The 15,026-nt window shown below is 37.1% G+C and overlaps 1 protein-coding gene across 1 annotated transcript in view; it reads left to right on the top strand.

The window, feature by feature from the left end:
* The window catches only part of SEL1L2 (SEL1L2 adaptor subunit of ERAD E3 ligase), an 89,039-nt gene that overhangs the window by 27,616 nt on the left and 46,397 nt on the right, over window positions 1–15,026 (top strand). Inside the window, exons 4-6 of the mRNA XM_049868971.1 lie at window positions 9,268–9,321; window positions 14,646–14,705; window positions 14,796–14,877. Of these exons, the coding sequence (XP_049724928.1) occupies window positions 9,268–9,321; window positions 14,646–14,705; window positions 14,796–14,877 (196 nt within the window). The remainder of the gene's footprint in view (window positions 1–9,267; window positions 9,322–14,645; window positions 14,706–14,795; window positions 14,878–15,026) is intronic.

The raw sequence follows: 15,026 nt of genomic DNA, 5'->3' as shown, positions 1-15,026 counted from the left end.
ACTAGCAATCAACTAGAAATTAATAACAAGAACATAACATCAAACTTCTTATAAAATTTCAAGAGTTTCCTAATTAAATAGCAAAGATAAACCAGAAACTGAAATGACATATTAGCAACTCAATGACAGCAATAACATTACAAACCAAAAGTTATGAAATATGGGCTAAAGCCATTTTTTTTTAAAAAAAAAGCCATAAGCAGAGAAAATTTAGAGTTTTAAATGCTGTTTTAATAAAACAGAAACTTGAGTGTACATAACAAAAAACTTGTAAAAAAGAACAGCAAAATATAATATAGGACATAAAATATAAAAACAGAAATTAAAGAATTAGAGAACAAAAATAATTAATTTGGTAAATAAATAAGATCAACAGGTAGTTCTTTAAAAAACCAGATAAAAAGCAAAAAAACTTTTTTTTTTTTTTTTAGTTCTTGAAAAAACCAGATGATGATGACAAAACTCTGGCTAGTCTGACCAAGAAAAAAAGAAATAGCAAGTGCACAAAATTAGAATAAAAACTATGACCAGAGAAAGTTAAACAATTATGAGACAATACCATAATCACCATTGTATGAATACATTATACTCTAGGTGAAATAAAGAATTTTCCAAGAAAATATAAATCAGTTGATTCTCCAGGGTATTTTCAGTCACACTTATATACCAATGAGATAAAAACCAGGAATGGACCTGTAACTACTAAACAAATTGAAACTGTCAAAGATTAATCTCTGCAATCATTCAATTGGAATGCAGAAGTTGGAAACAAAGAAGAAGGATCAGTAGTTGGAAATTATGGCTTTGGCGATAGGAAAGGTGCTGGAGATCGCATGACTGAATTTTTCAAAACTAACGGTTTATTCATTGGAAATACCATTTTTCAACAATGTGAATACCTACTGTATACCTCACTGGATAGAATACACAAGAACCAAATCAACTACATCTATGGAAAGGGACGATGGAGAAGCTCAATATCATCAGTCAGAACCAGGCCAGGGGCCGACTGTGGAAAAGACCATCAATCACTCCTATGCAAGTTCAAGTTGAGGCTGAAGAAAATTAAAACAAGTCCATGAGAGCCAAAGTATGAACTTGAGTATATCCCACCTGAATTTAGAGATCATCTCAAGAATAGATTTGATGCACTGAACAGAAATGACTGAAGACCAGATGAGTTGTGGGATAACATCAAGCACATCATACATGAAGAAAGCAAAAGGTCATTAAAAAGAAAAAAAAAAAGAAAAGACCAAAACGGATGATCTCAAATGTACAATAGCCAAGGTGAACAGAAGAAATGATCACGTAGAAGAGCTGATCAGATTTCAAAGGGTGGCTGGAGAAAATAAGGTAAAGTATTATAATGAAATATGCAAAGGCCTAGAATTAGAAAACCAAAAGAGAAAAACATACTCAGCATTTCTCAAGCTGAAATAAATGAAGAAAAAAATAAAACCTCTAGTTGCAATATTGAAGGATTATATAGGCAGGAAGCATCAAAAGAAGATGCAAGAAATACACAGATTCACTGTACCAAAAAGAATTGGTTGACTTTCAGCCATTTCAGGAGATAGTATATGATCAAGAACTGATGATACTGAAGGAAGACGTCCAAGCTGCACTGGAGGAATTGGCCAAAAAAACAAGGCTCCAGGAATTGACAGACTACCAATTGAGATGTTTCCACAAATGAATGCAATGCTGGAAATGCCCACTCATCTATGCCAAGAAATTCTGAAGACAGCTACTTGACCAACCGACTGGAAGAGGTCCATATTCATGCCCATTCCAAAGAAAGGTGATTGAATGGAATGCAGAAATTATCAAAAAAATATCATTAATATAACATGTAAGTAAAATTTTGCTGAAGACAATTAAAAAATGGCTATGGCCATACATCAAAAGGGAACTGACAGAATTTCAAGCTGGGTTCAGAAGGGAGTGTGAAATGAGGAATATCATTGCTGATGTCAGATGGGTGTTTGCTAATAGCAGAGAGTACCAGAAAGATGTTTAATGTTTAGCTATGTTTTATTGACTGTGCAAGGACATTTGACAGTGTGGATCATAATAAATTATGGATAACATTGCAAATAATGGGAATTCCAGAACACTTAATTGTGCTCGTGCAGAACCTGTACATTGACCAAGAGGCAGTCATTAGAACAGAACAAGAGAATATTGCGCGGTTTTAAATCAGAAAGGGCGTATATCAGAGTTGTATCCTTTCACCACACTTATTCAGTCAATGCTGAGAAAATAATCCTAGAAGCTGGGCTGTATGAAGAAGAACAAGACACCAGGATTGCTGGAAGACTCATTAACAACCTGTGATATGTAGATGACACAACCTTGCTTGCTGAAAGTGAAGAGAGCTTAAAGCACTTACTGATGAAGATCAAAGACTATAGCCTTCAGTTCGGATTACACCTCAACATAAAGAAAACAAAAATCCTCACAAGTGATCCAATAAGCAGCATCATTGTAAATGGAGAAAATATTGAACTTGTGAAGAATTTCACTTTACATGGATCCATAATTAACACTCATGGAAGCAACAGTCAAGAAATGAAACGACATATCGTATTGGGCAAATCTCTGCAAAAGATCTCTTTAAAGTGTTAAAAAGCAAAGATGTCACTTTGATAACTAAGGTGCGCCTGATTCAAGACATGGCACTTTCAATGGCCTCATATGCATGCAGAAGTTGGGCAATGAATAAAGAAGACCAAAGAATTGATGCATTTGGATTATGGTGTTAGTGAAGAATATTGAATATACCATGGACTGTCACAAAAACGAACAAATCTGTCTTGGAAGAAGTACAACCAGACTGTTCCTTAGAAGCAAGGATGGTGAGACTTCATATTGCTTACTTTGGACATGTTATCAGGAGGGACCAATCCTTGGAGAAGGACAGCATGCTTGGTAAAATAGGGAGTCAGCGAAAAAGAGGAAGACCCTTAACAAGATGAATTGACACAATGGCTGCAACAATGAGCTCAAACTTAGTTAAGGATTGTGAGGATGGTGCAGGACCTGGCAACATTTAGTCCTGTTATACATCAGGTCACTATCAGTCGGAACTGACTTGACGGCACTAAATACAGCAACAAAGTCTCCCCAAAGACACTAAACTCAGGTGGTTTTTACTGGCAAACTCTACCGAATCATCAGGAATATTCTTTTATTATTTAATCATCTGAAAAAAAAATTTAAGAATCATTCTACGATACCTCAATAAAAACACTGATTTTACTTATGAATATCGATGTAAGATTTTAAATAAAATTTTGGAAAATCAAGAGGCATTAAATAAAATCAAGTAGGTTTTTTTCATCAAAAATATATATTTCAACATCAAGAATACATTTCTGTAACTTGATCTCGATAAACACCCATTGCCATTGAGTCGATTCCAACTCATAGTGACCCCATAGAACGGAGTAGAACTGCTCCATAGAGTTTCCAAGGAGCACCTGGTGGATCCAAACTGCCAACCTTTTGGCTAACAGCCGTAGCACTTAACCACTATGCCAGTAGCACCTACAACTTTCCATCTCCTTACCCTGCATCATTTTTCTTCATGGTACTTATAGCTACCATATATTGATTTTGTTTTGTTGTCCTCTCCCCTACCAGAATGTAAACTCCTTGAGGGAAAGATTTTGACTGTCTTACAGATTTCTGTATCTTCAATGTATAGACTAGTCCATTGCATGACCTGCTCAGTAAATGATGGTTAAATGAATTATATTAATATGCTGAGAGAAGAAATTATAAGTAATTTTAATGCATACTGGAAAGGAATGTGATAAGATTCAATTTTTATTTCTGATTTAAAAAATTACTAAGCCAAGACAATTTAACTGAAATGAACAGTAAAATGTACATATTAACAGCAAAACACAAGAATGCCCCTATTAAAATCCAGAAGTTCTACCTGATTAAAGGAAATAAGTGTCGCAAATAGAAACTGACAAAATTACCATTATTTAAAGATGATATGAGTGTTGACCTAGTATACCCAAGAGAATATTTAAGACCAATGGGAAGCCACTGAAATGTTTGAAATAGGGCAAGGGTGACATAATCAGATGTGGCTCTGACCACAGATATAGACTGGACAGGAGGGGAGCAAGCAGTGACTCTTGTAGTAGCCCGGATGAGAACGGAGAATAGCTCACAATAGGGAGGTACTGGAAGGAATAAATGTGAGAAATATTTTAACAGTAAAATTCTTTGGAAGTTGATGGTAGATTGGCTATTTGGGGTTAGAGAGTAGAAAGTATCACAGATAACTCACGCACGGGGTTATAAATGTTAGCGTTCTGGGCAAGGGACTTGAAAACTCACCATATAAAATATAGGCTTTTCTTTAATACCTCTGTTTTCAGTCTGGTGCTTTACCTCCATTCTTCTATGTGCTTGTGTTCCCAAGTCAAAAGTCTCCTTGATTCAGTTTCTCCAGGGAAGCACTATATGCCTGGCTGCACAGGGCAGGGTTTAGGAGTTGGCAGTCTAACTGCTATTTTTATGTACTTCCAGTAAATACCAATGTATTATCCCCACCTTACTTCTGCTTCTTCTAGCATCTGGGCCTCCACCAAGTGGGCCTTCCAGAGCTCTGCCCTGTCAGCATTCCTTCTGCACTAGCTCTTTCATATTCCCTAGGTCTGAGATGATGCATAGCACACAGCCTCATCTGGGGTGGGACTTCACATGTCAAGTTCCTACCAGACAATACTTTTGCTAACATGTATCCATAATATGGGATCATCATATCCAGGTCTTTGTATTAGTTAAAACAGAGGTTCTCAAAATTTTTTGGTCTCAAACTTCTTTACAGTCTTAAAAATTATTGATGGCCTCAAACAGCTTTAGATCAATATTCGCCATGTTAGAAATTAAAACAGAGAAATTTTTCAAACGTATTTATTATTTCATTAAAAATAATAAGCCCATTAAATGTTCACATAAACCCATTGCCATCAAGTCAATTCCGACTCATAACAACCCTATAGAACAGAGTAGAACTGGCCCATAGGGTTTCCAAGGAGCAGCTGGTAGATTTGAACTGCTGGCCTTTTGGTTAGCAGCCAAGCTCTTAACCACTGCACCACCAGGACCCATATGTTCACATAAATACATATTTTTATTAAAAAATCTATATCTTCAAAAAGTTTAATGAGAAGAGTAGCATTTATGTTTTTGCAAATCTCTGTAATATCTGGTTTTATAGAAGGATTCTCATTCCTACTTCTGCATTCAATGTGTGTTGTGATATGTTGTTTTGGTTGAGGTATATAAGAAAATCTGTCCACATGCAAATATGTAGTTAAGAAAAGGAAGAGTATTTTAATAGCCTGCTCCTAGATAATTGTGGATATTATTCTTTGGTACTATTCCAGAATTCAGCAGTTTGGTGCACTTACCAGATGCATGCTAAAATGCCAGCAGTTTTACCTAACATTGCTTTTGTACCATCAGTGCAAATGTCAACATGAGGAAAAAGGCAAATAATGTCTTTGTATTATTATGAAAATATCTTTGACCTCACAGACCTGCTGAAAGGGTCCTGCAGTTCTGAGGGATCCACAGACTATATTTGAGAACCACTGAGTTAGGGTATAGACTTAGCTGAGTATGACTGAGACCCAATATAACTTAAGACAGAATTATAGTTTTTCCTAATGTTAAATTCAAGCAGGGACAGTGGCTGTGCTCTATGAAGTCATCAGGGACTAAGATTCCCTCTGTTTTGTGTCTCTGCCAGCTTCAAGATGTTGTCCTTGTCTGCATTGTCCAAGATGGCTCGCCATCATGTCAGAATCCCAACCAATGGGAAGAAGAAAGGTGGAAAGAGAAGGCATGCCTTTAAGAGCATGACCTGAAAATAGCTCACATCACTATCACTCACATCCATTGGTCAAAATGTAGTCACATGGCCATACCTGACAGCTAAAGAGGCTGGGAAATGTAATAAGTTAAACCATGAAATTGTTGATTGGCTTTTTTGACCTACCACATCATCAACTTCTTATAGTCTTTATTGCTCATATACAAATCACCTTTCTCTAGAAGAAGGGAAGACCAGGGGGACAGCCAGCAATCTCTCCCACAATCTTTTCCAATAAACCAGAACAAACAAATCCATTGCCATTGAGTCAATTCTGACTCATAGCAATCCTATAGGACAGAGTAGAACTGCCCCATAGAGTTTCCAAGGAGCAGCTGGTGGATTAGAGCTGCCGACCTTTTGGTTAGCAGCTGAAAGCTTAACCACTGCGCCATTTATTTCACCTCATGTTGAATATATTATGGTATTTTCTTCACTTCTCCCTCTATTGCCTTCCTCCAATTATTAGTCAAGTTTGCAGTGCTGATCTTGGCCTCTACTGTGCAAATGAGTGTTCTTTTCATCCCGACAAACAGCAGCTTCCGCTCCTTGCTGTCCAATTGGTTCTAACTCACAGCTATCCTATAAGACAGAGTAGAATTGTCCCATAGGGCTTCTAAGGCTATAATCTTTACAGAAGCAGGCTGCCATATCTTTCCCCCAAGGTGTGGCTGGTAGTTTCCAACAACTAACCTTTTGGTTAGCAGCCTAATGCTGTGCCACCAGGGCTACTCAACTGAAGCTTAATAAACACATAATCTGAGAAGGCACTATGAATACGTATAATATGCAGCTTCACCCATGTCAAACATAAAACAGATGGCTCAGGTATATTCCAGAGAAGTAACTCTGAGGATTTATTATTGATATTTGTTTTATTCTATAAGGAAATTTTGACAATTTTTACTATAAAAACTTTCAATTTTTTGTATAATGAAACACTGTATCATCAGTGATAAGCAGCAAGACTGAGAGAAAATATTTACCAAATATATAACAAATGACAATATTTAAAGTATAGAAAAAGCTATAAATCAATAAGAAAATATAAATAAATCCAGTAATAATGGGCAAAGGAGATGACAGGCCAATGACAGAAGAAATTAAATGGCCAATAAATAAGAAAAAGTGTTCAAACTCACTGGTAATCTGCAGAATCCTATTAAAGCAACAAGATATTTTTTATTCATCGACTGATAAAACTAAAAAATTAACGATTGATGCTGCCTGTTGTTGAGGGTGGGGGGATGGGTACTTCACATACTTATAGTAGGGGCATAAATTTTTGTAACCTTTTAAGAGGATAGTTTGGCAGAACCTATCAAAAATGTTCAGTGAATGTCCAATTTTACTCAGCAATTCCAGTTCCACTTATTTATCCTAGAAAAATACACCTGTGCATGTATAAGAACTGCAGTGTTTTCAGTAACAGCTGAAAATTACTAATGCCTTAAATGCCTAATAAAGGGAAATGACTATGCTATTAAATTACAGTATGTCCACACAGCATGTACGGTCAGGGAAAATACTGTCACATAAAGTGATATTTTCACATAAAGTAAAAAAATCACTTTATGTCATTTTAATGATATTTGGAAAACATACTAAAATTTATCTAGAATGGTTGAGGTGTAAGAATAGCATATAAATGTTTTAGGGGGAAAAATAATAATAATGAGGGAAGAGTTGCTTCATCAAGCATCAGTTATATCTTATCCTACAATGACTAACACAATTCAGTTTTGTCCCAGAAAATTTCAAATTGACTGGACCTTTGCCATTTACGAGGAGCCCTGGTGGAGCTGTGGTTAAGCTCTTGTCTGCTAACTGAAAGGTCGGTGGTTGAACTCCACCAGCCACTCTGCAGGAGAAACATGTGGCAGTCTGCTTCCATAAAGATTACAGTAGTAGAAACTCTTTGGGGCAATTCTACTCTTTCCTAAAGGGTCTCTGTGAGTCAGAATCAACTAAACAGAAGTGAATTATGGGTTACCATTTACAGTGTGGTTCGTAGACCAGAGGTCTGCACATCCCCTAGGTGCTACTTAGAAATGCAGAACCATGAGTCTAACTCCAAACCTACTGAATCTAAATCTGCATTTTTGCAAAATTCCGGGGTGACTCCTGTGCACATTAGAGTTTGGGATGCGCTGGACTAGACCTGCAGGCTCATTAGAATCACTGTGGAGCTTTCTGAAAACCTAGAGGCTCTGGCCTCACTCTGAGACTCAATGCATCAGAATCACCCAAAATAGGATCACAGTCAGTTTCCTAAAAGCTCTAAAGAGATTCCATTGAGCAGCCATGATTGAGAACTAATGAAATAGGAAGTCCAGAAATAAACCCATGAATATAAGAAAATTTAGTAGATTATAGTAGTGGAATTCCAGATCGGTGTGTGGGCGGGGGAGGTGGGGAGAAGCCTACAAAAACAAAATTAAATAAAAACTATATACATAGATATTTGTGAATGTTTAGGAGTCCCTGGGTGGTGCAAATGGTTAAAAATTTGACTACTAAGCAAAAGGTTGGTGATTCCAAGCCACTCAAAGGCACCTGGAAAAAAAGACCTGGCTGCCTGCTTCCCAAAAGTCACAGTCTTAAAAGTCCTATTTAGCACAGTCCTACTGTGTTCACATGGGATCTCCATGAGTCAGAAGAGACCTCAAAGAAATAAGGTTTGTTTGTTTTTTAGCCTATGTAAATGCTTAGAAAATGGTTTGAAAAGACCAAAATATTATTGCTGTAGGGGTGGGATAATGAATTTTTACATTGGCCATATCTTATTTTAAAAATATGAAGAAAAAATATTCAAGTTCAAAAAATGCAAAAATATTGAAGGAAAAATTTTCATTGCCAAGAAAGGAAAGCACTTAAGGACCATTTGGCTTATAATGTTTTATTATCATGATTTATACTAAAGTGCAGTAAACATTAGTCTATTTTCACATATCTGTATAAAATTCCCACTATTGTAACCTTCCCCAAATGCTTGTAGTATTAAAAAAAAAAAAATGTAAAAAAGACACTTTGTTTTTTGTTTTTTTTTTGTTATAGTATAGGATATAAATTAAGAATGCAAATTACTATGGAGCAAATACTTAAAATATCCCTTATCCATATAAGGAAAGCCTGGTGGCATAGGGGTTAAGTGCTACAGCTGCTAACCAAAAGGTCTGCAGTTCGAATCTACCAGGTGCTCCTTGGAATCTCTATGGGGCAGTTCTACTTTGTCCTATAGGGTCGCTATGAGTCGGAATCGACTGAACAGCAACAGGTTTTTTCGGTTTTTATCAATATAGATATGAATAAGTGTGAAATAAATGGATTTGTTGAGTTTTGCTTTCTCTTTTGGGGTTTAGGCCTTAGGATTTTTATCTTCTTATGGAATAGGAGTGGAATATGATCAAGCCAAGGTAAGGCCATTTTGTTTTTTCAAGAACATTGAAAAGACATTTTTTAAATACATTGGTGGAACTCTTATGCACTGCTGGTGGAAAGGCAAAATGGTATAACCATTTTGGAAAATGATATGGCACTTCCTTAAAAAGCTAGAAATAGACATACCACACAATCCAGCAATCTCACTTCTAGGAATATATCCTGGAGAAATAAGAGCCATCATACAAATAGACATGTACGCACCCATGTTCATTACAGCATTATTCACAATAGCAAAAAAATAGAAACAACCTAAGTGTCCATCAATAGATGAATGGATAAACAAACTATGGTACATACACACAGTGGAATACTACCTAATGATAAAGAACAATGATGAATCTGCGAAACATCTCACAACATGGATGAATTTGAAGGGCATTATGCTGAGTGACATAAGTCAATCACAAAAGGACAAATCTTGTATGAGACTACCATTGTAAAAAAACTAATGAAAGGTTTTGCACACAGAAAGAAACAATCTTTGATGGTTACGAGGGAGGGGAGAAGTTGGGAGGGAAAACACTAGACAATAGATAAGTGGCAGCTTTGGTGAAGGGTAAGACAGTACACAATACTGTGGAAGTCAGCACAACTTGAACAAGGCAAAGTCATAGAAGCTTTATAGACACATCCAAATTCCCTGAAGGACCAAGTTACTGGGCTGAGGGCTGGAGACCATAGTCTCAAGGAACATCAAGCTCAACTGGCATAATGTAGTTTATAAAGAAAATGTCCTACATCCTACTTTGGTGAGTAGCATCTGGGGTCTTAAAAGCTTTTACGCGGCCATCTAAGATACATCTACTATCTACTGGTCCCATCCTGTCTGGAGCAAAGGAGAATGAAGAAGACCAAAGAAATAAGGGAAAGATTAGTCCAAAGGACGAATGGACCGAAACTACCACAGTCTCTCCCAGACTGAGTCCTCAAAACTAGATGGTGCCCAGCTATCACCACTGGCTGCTTTGACAGGGATCATAACAGAGGGTCCTGAAGGAAGTGGGAGAAAAATGTAGAACAAAATCCTAACTCACGAAAGAAGACCAGGCTTACTGGTCTGACAGAGACTGGAGAAACCCCGAGAGTATAGCTCCCAGACACCCTTTTAACTCAGTACAGAAGTCACTCCTGAAGTTCACCTTTCAACCAAAGATTAGACAGGCCTGTAAAATAAAAAATAACACATGTAGTTAAACCACATATGTGAGACGAAATGGGCACATCAGCCCAAAAGCAAAGACAAAAGGGCAGAAAGGGGCAGGAAAACTGAACAAATGGAAATGGGGAAACTGAGATTGAGAAGGGGAGAGTGTTGACACATTGGCTTGCAACCAATGTCACAAAACAAGATGTGTATTAATTGTTTAATGAGAAACTAATTTGCTCTGTAAATGCTCACCTAAAGCACACACACAAAAAAAGAATTAAAAATATATATATTTAAAAAAAGACATTGAATAAAGAATCCATTCTAAGTAAAGTGGATCATTCTTTACGGTGGTTGAAAGCACCAGTTCAATAGTCAGAGAAAAATCAGGGTTCTAATACCACAAGTTTCTTGTTGTTGTTGTTGTTGTTAGATGTCATTGAGCCAGTTCCAACACATACCAACCCAACGTACAACAGAATGAAAAACAGTCCAATCCTGCATCATCCTCACAGTCATTTGTTTGAGTCCATTGTTGAAGCCACTATGACAATCCATCTCATTGAGGGTATTCCTCATTTTTGCTGGCCCACTACTTTAGCAAGCATGATGTCCTTCTCCAGGATTGGGTTCGTCCTGATAACATGTCCAAAGTATGTGAGACATAGTCTTGCCGTTCTCGCTTCTAAGGAACGTTCTGTCTATACGTCTTCCAAGACAAATTTATTCATTTTTCTGGCCATCTATGGTATATTCAATATTCCTCACCAACACCTTAATTCAAGATGTTGTGGATCAGGTGCACCTTAGTACTCAAAGTGCCATCTTTGCTTTTCAACACTTTAAAGAGGTCTTTTGCAGAAGATTTGCCCAACGCGATTCACTGTTTGATTTCTTTAATGCTGTTTCCATGGGTGTTGATTGTGGACCCAAGTAAGATGAAATTCTTGACAAGTTCAATCTTTTCTCCATTTATCATGATGTTGCTTATTGGTCCAGTTGTGAGAATTTTTGTTTTCTTTATGTTGAGGTGTAATTCATACTGAAGGCTGTGGTCTTTGATCTTCATCAGAAAGGGGTTCAAGTCCTCTTCACTTTCAGCAAGCAAGGTTGTGTCATCTGAATATCGCAAGTTGTTAATAAGTCTTCCTCCAATCCTGATGCTGCATTCTTCTTCATATAGTCTAGCTTCTTGTATTATTTGCTCAGCATACAGATTGAATAAGTGTAGTGAAAGAAACAACCCTGATGCATACCTTTCCTAATTTTAAACCACACAGTATCCCATTGTTCTGTTCAAACAACTGCCTCTTGGTCTATGTACAGGTTCCTGATGAGCACAATTAAGTGTTCCGGAATTCCCATTCTTCACTATGTTATCCATAGTTTGTTATGATCCACACATTTGAATGGTTTTTTATAGTCAATAAAACACAGGTAAACATTTTCAGGTACTCTCTGCTTTCAGCCAAGACCCATCTGACATCAGTAATATCCCTCATTCTACATACTCTTCTGAATCTGGCTTGAACTTCTGGTAGTTTCCTATCAATGTACTGCTGCAACCATTTTTGAATTATCTTCAGCAAGATTTTACTTGCATGTGATTACAGTGTTCAACAATTTCCATATTCTGGTGGATCACCTTTCTTTGGAATGCACACAAATATGGATCCCTTCCAGTAGGTTGGCCAGGTAGCTGTCTTCCAAATTTCTTGGCATAGACGGAGTAAGAACCTCCAGTGCTGCATCCATTTGTTGAAACATCTCAATTGGTATTCCGCCAATTCCTGGAGCCCTGTTTTTTGACATTCACTTCAGTACAGCTTGGAGTTTTTCCTTCAGTATCATCAGTTCTTGATCATATGCTACCTCCTGAAATGGTTGAACATCAACCAATTCTATTTGGTACTGTGACTCTGTATTCCTTCCATCTTTTTTTGATGCTTCCTGAGTTGTTCGATATTTTACCCATACCCATAGAATCCACAGCTCGAGACTTGAATATGTCCTCAGTTCTTTTGACTTGGTAAATGTTGTGTTCTTCCCTTTTGGTTTTCTGACTCCAGGTCTTTGCACAATTCGTCATAATACTTTGTCTTCTCGAGTTGCCCGTTGGAATCTTGTGTTTAGCTGTTTTACTTCATCATTTCTTCTGTTTGCTTTAGCCACTGTATTTTCAAGATCAAATTTCAGAGTCTCTTCTGACATCCATTTTTGTCTTTTCTTTCTTTCCTGTCTTTTTAATGACCTTTTGCTTCCTTCAGAAACCCTGGTGGTGTAGTGGTTAAGAGCTATGGCTGCTAACCAAAAGGTCAGCATTTTGAATCCACCAAGTGCTCTTTGGAAACCCTATGGGGCAGTTCTGCTCTGTTCTATAGGGTGGTTATGAGTCAGAAATGACTCCACAGCAGCGCATTTTGCTTTTGTTTTTTTGCTTTCTCCATGTATGATATCCTTGATGTCATTCCACAACTCGTCTGGTTTTCAGTGTATCAAATCTATTGTTCTTGAGATGGTCTCTAAACTCAGGTGGAGTATATTCAAGGTCCTACCTTGGCTCTCATGGACTTGTTTTAGTTTTCTTCAGCTTCAGCTTAAACTTGCATATGAGCAATTGATGGTCTGTTCCGCATTCGGCCCTTGGCTTTGTTTTTGACTGATGACATAGAGCTTCTGCATCATCTCTTTCCACAGATGTAGTCAATATGATTCCTATGTATTCCATCCGGTGAGGTCCACGTGTATAGTCAGTCACCATTTATGTTGTTGAAAAAAAGGTACTTGCAATTAATAAACTGTTGGTCTTGCAAAATTCTATCATCCTATTTCCAGTGGCATTTCTATCACCAAGGCTATATTTTCCAATTATCAATCCTTTTTCTTTGTTTCCAATTTTGGTATTCTAATCACCAGTAATTATCAATGCATCTTGATTGCATGTTTGATCAATTTCAGACTGCAGAATTTGGGAAAAATCTTCCATGTCTTCATCTTTACCATTAGTGATTGTTGAGTAAATTTGAATAATAGCAGTATTAACTGGTTTTACTGGTAGGCATATGTATATTATCTCATTGCCATGGAGTTGTTTCTGACTCAAAGCAAAGCTACAGGACAGAGTAGAACTGCCCCATACAGTTTCCAAGGATCATCTGGTGGATTTGAACTACTGACCTTTTGGTTAGCAGCCATAGCTCTTAACCACTATGCCACCAGAGATTCCAGAATAGATCTTGGATATTTTTTTTTTTTTTTTTGATGAGGAATATGACACTGTTGCTCTTCAATTTGTCATTCCCAGCACAGTAGACCATATGATTGCCTGATTCAAAATGGCCAATACTGGTCAATTTCAACTCACTAATGCCCGGGATGTCAGTCTTTATGTGTTCTTTTTTATTTTTGATGACTTCCAATTTTCTTAGTTTCATACTTCATACATTCCATGTTCCGATTATTAATGGATGTCTGCAGCTGTTTCTTCTCATTTTGAGTTGTGCCACATCAGCAAATTAAGGTCCCAAAAGCTTTACTCCATCCACCTAATTAAGGTCAACTCTAGGGCAGCTCTTCCCCAGTCGTACTTTGAGTGCCTTCCAATCTGAGGGACTCACCTTCTGGCACTGTATCAGACAATGTGCTGCTGCTATTCATAAAGTTTTCACTTGCTAATTTTTTTCAGAATTAGATTGTCACATCTTTCTTCCTAATCTTCCTCAGTCTGGAAGCTCTGCTAAAACCTATCCACCATGAGTGACCCTGCTAGTATCTGTAATACCAGTGGCATAGCTTCCAGCATCACAGCAACATGCAAGCCACCACAGTAAGACAAACTAATGGACAAGCAGTGGACAAGATTCTTAATGTCCTCATATTCCAAATTTTTCATTGAAGGTAGAGAGTATCTACTTCATAGGGCTTTTGTGATGATTAAATGAAATATCATATACAACGTCCTATCACAGACTCTAGAGCTTGTTAAGCCCCCAATACATTGCAGCCATCTTTATAGAGAAAGAGAGTGAAAATTGGAATTTATTTTAGAGTGTCTCAAGGTTCATTGCTGGGCTAGGAACAAAAATATTTAAATTTTGACCTACGTGTGTGTGTGTGTATATATATGTATATATTTTTTTTTTTTTTTAGGCACTGATATATTACACCTTTGGAAGTGCCGGAGGAAGCATGATGTCCCAGATGATTTTGGTTTGTAAATTAAGTATTTTGGGGCCTGAATAAGTGTGTTACAAATGCAGCATTGTCATAATATTAAGAATTTATATGCCTGTGTTTTAGGGGTACAGGTATTTGTCAGGAATCAATGTTCTACAGAATTGCGAAGTTGCCCTAAATCATTACAAGAAGGTGGCAGGCTACAGTGAGTAATCCACATAATTTATTTTAAGATAAACAGATTTGGCAAGCAATTAAAAAATAAATAGGTAAATCCAGTTGACATAAATTTATGAAAATATTTTTAAAAACTATGCTTTTAACTTGGGTTATAAGGCAATTCTTTTAATACAG

This window comes from Elephas maximus, chromosome 25 (assembly GCF_024166365.1).
Source record: "Elephas maximus indicus isolate mEleMax1 chromosome 25, mEleMax1 primary haplotype, whole genome shotgun sequence".
Classification (NCBI taxonomy): domain Eukaryota; kingdom Metazoa; phylum Chordata; class Mammalia; order Proboscidea; family Elephantidae; genus Elephas; species Elephas maximus.
Note: the sequence above shows the minus strand (reverse complement) of the source record. Positions and strands in the feature narration are given on the sequence as shown.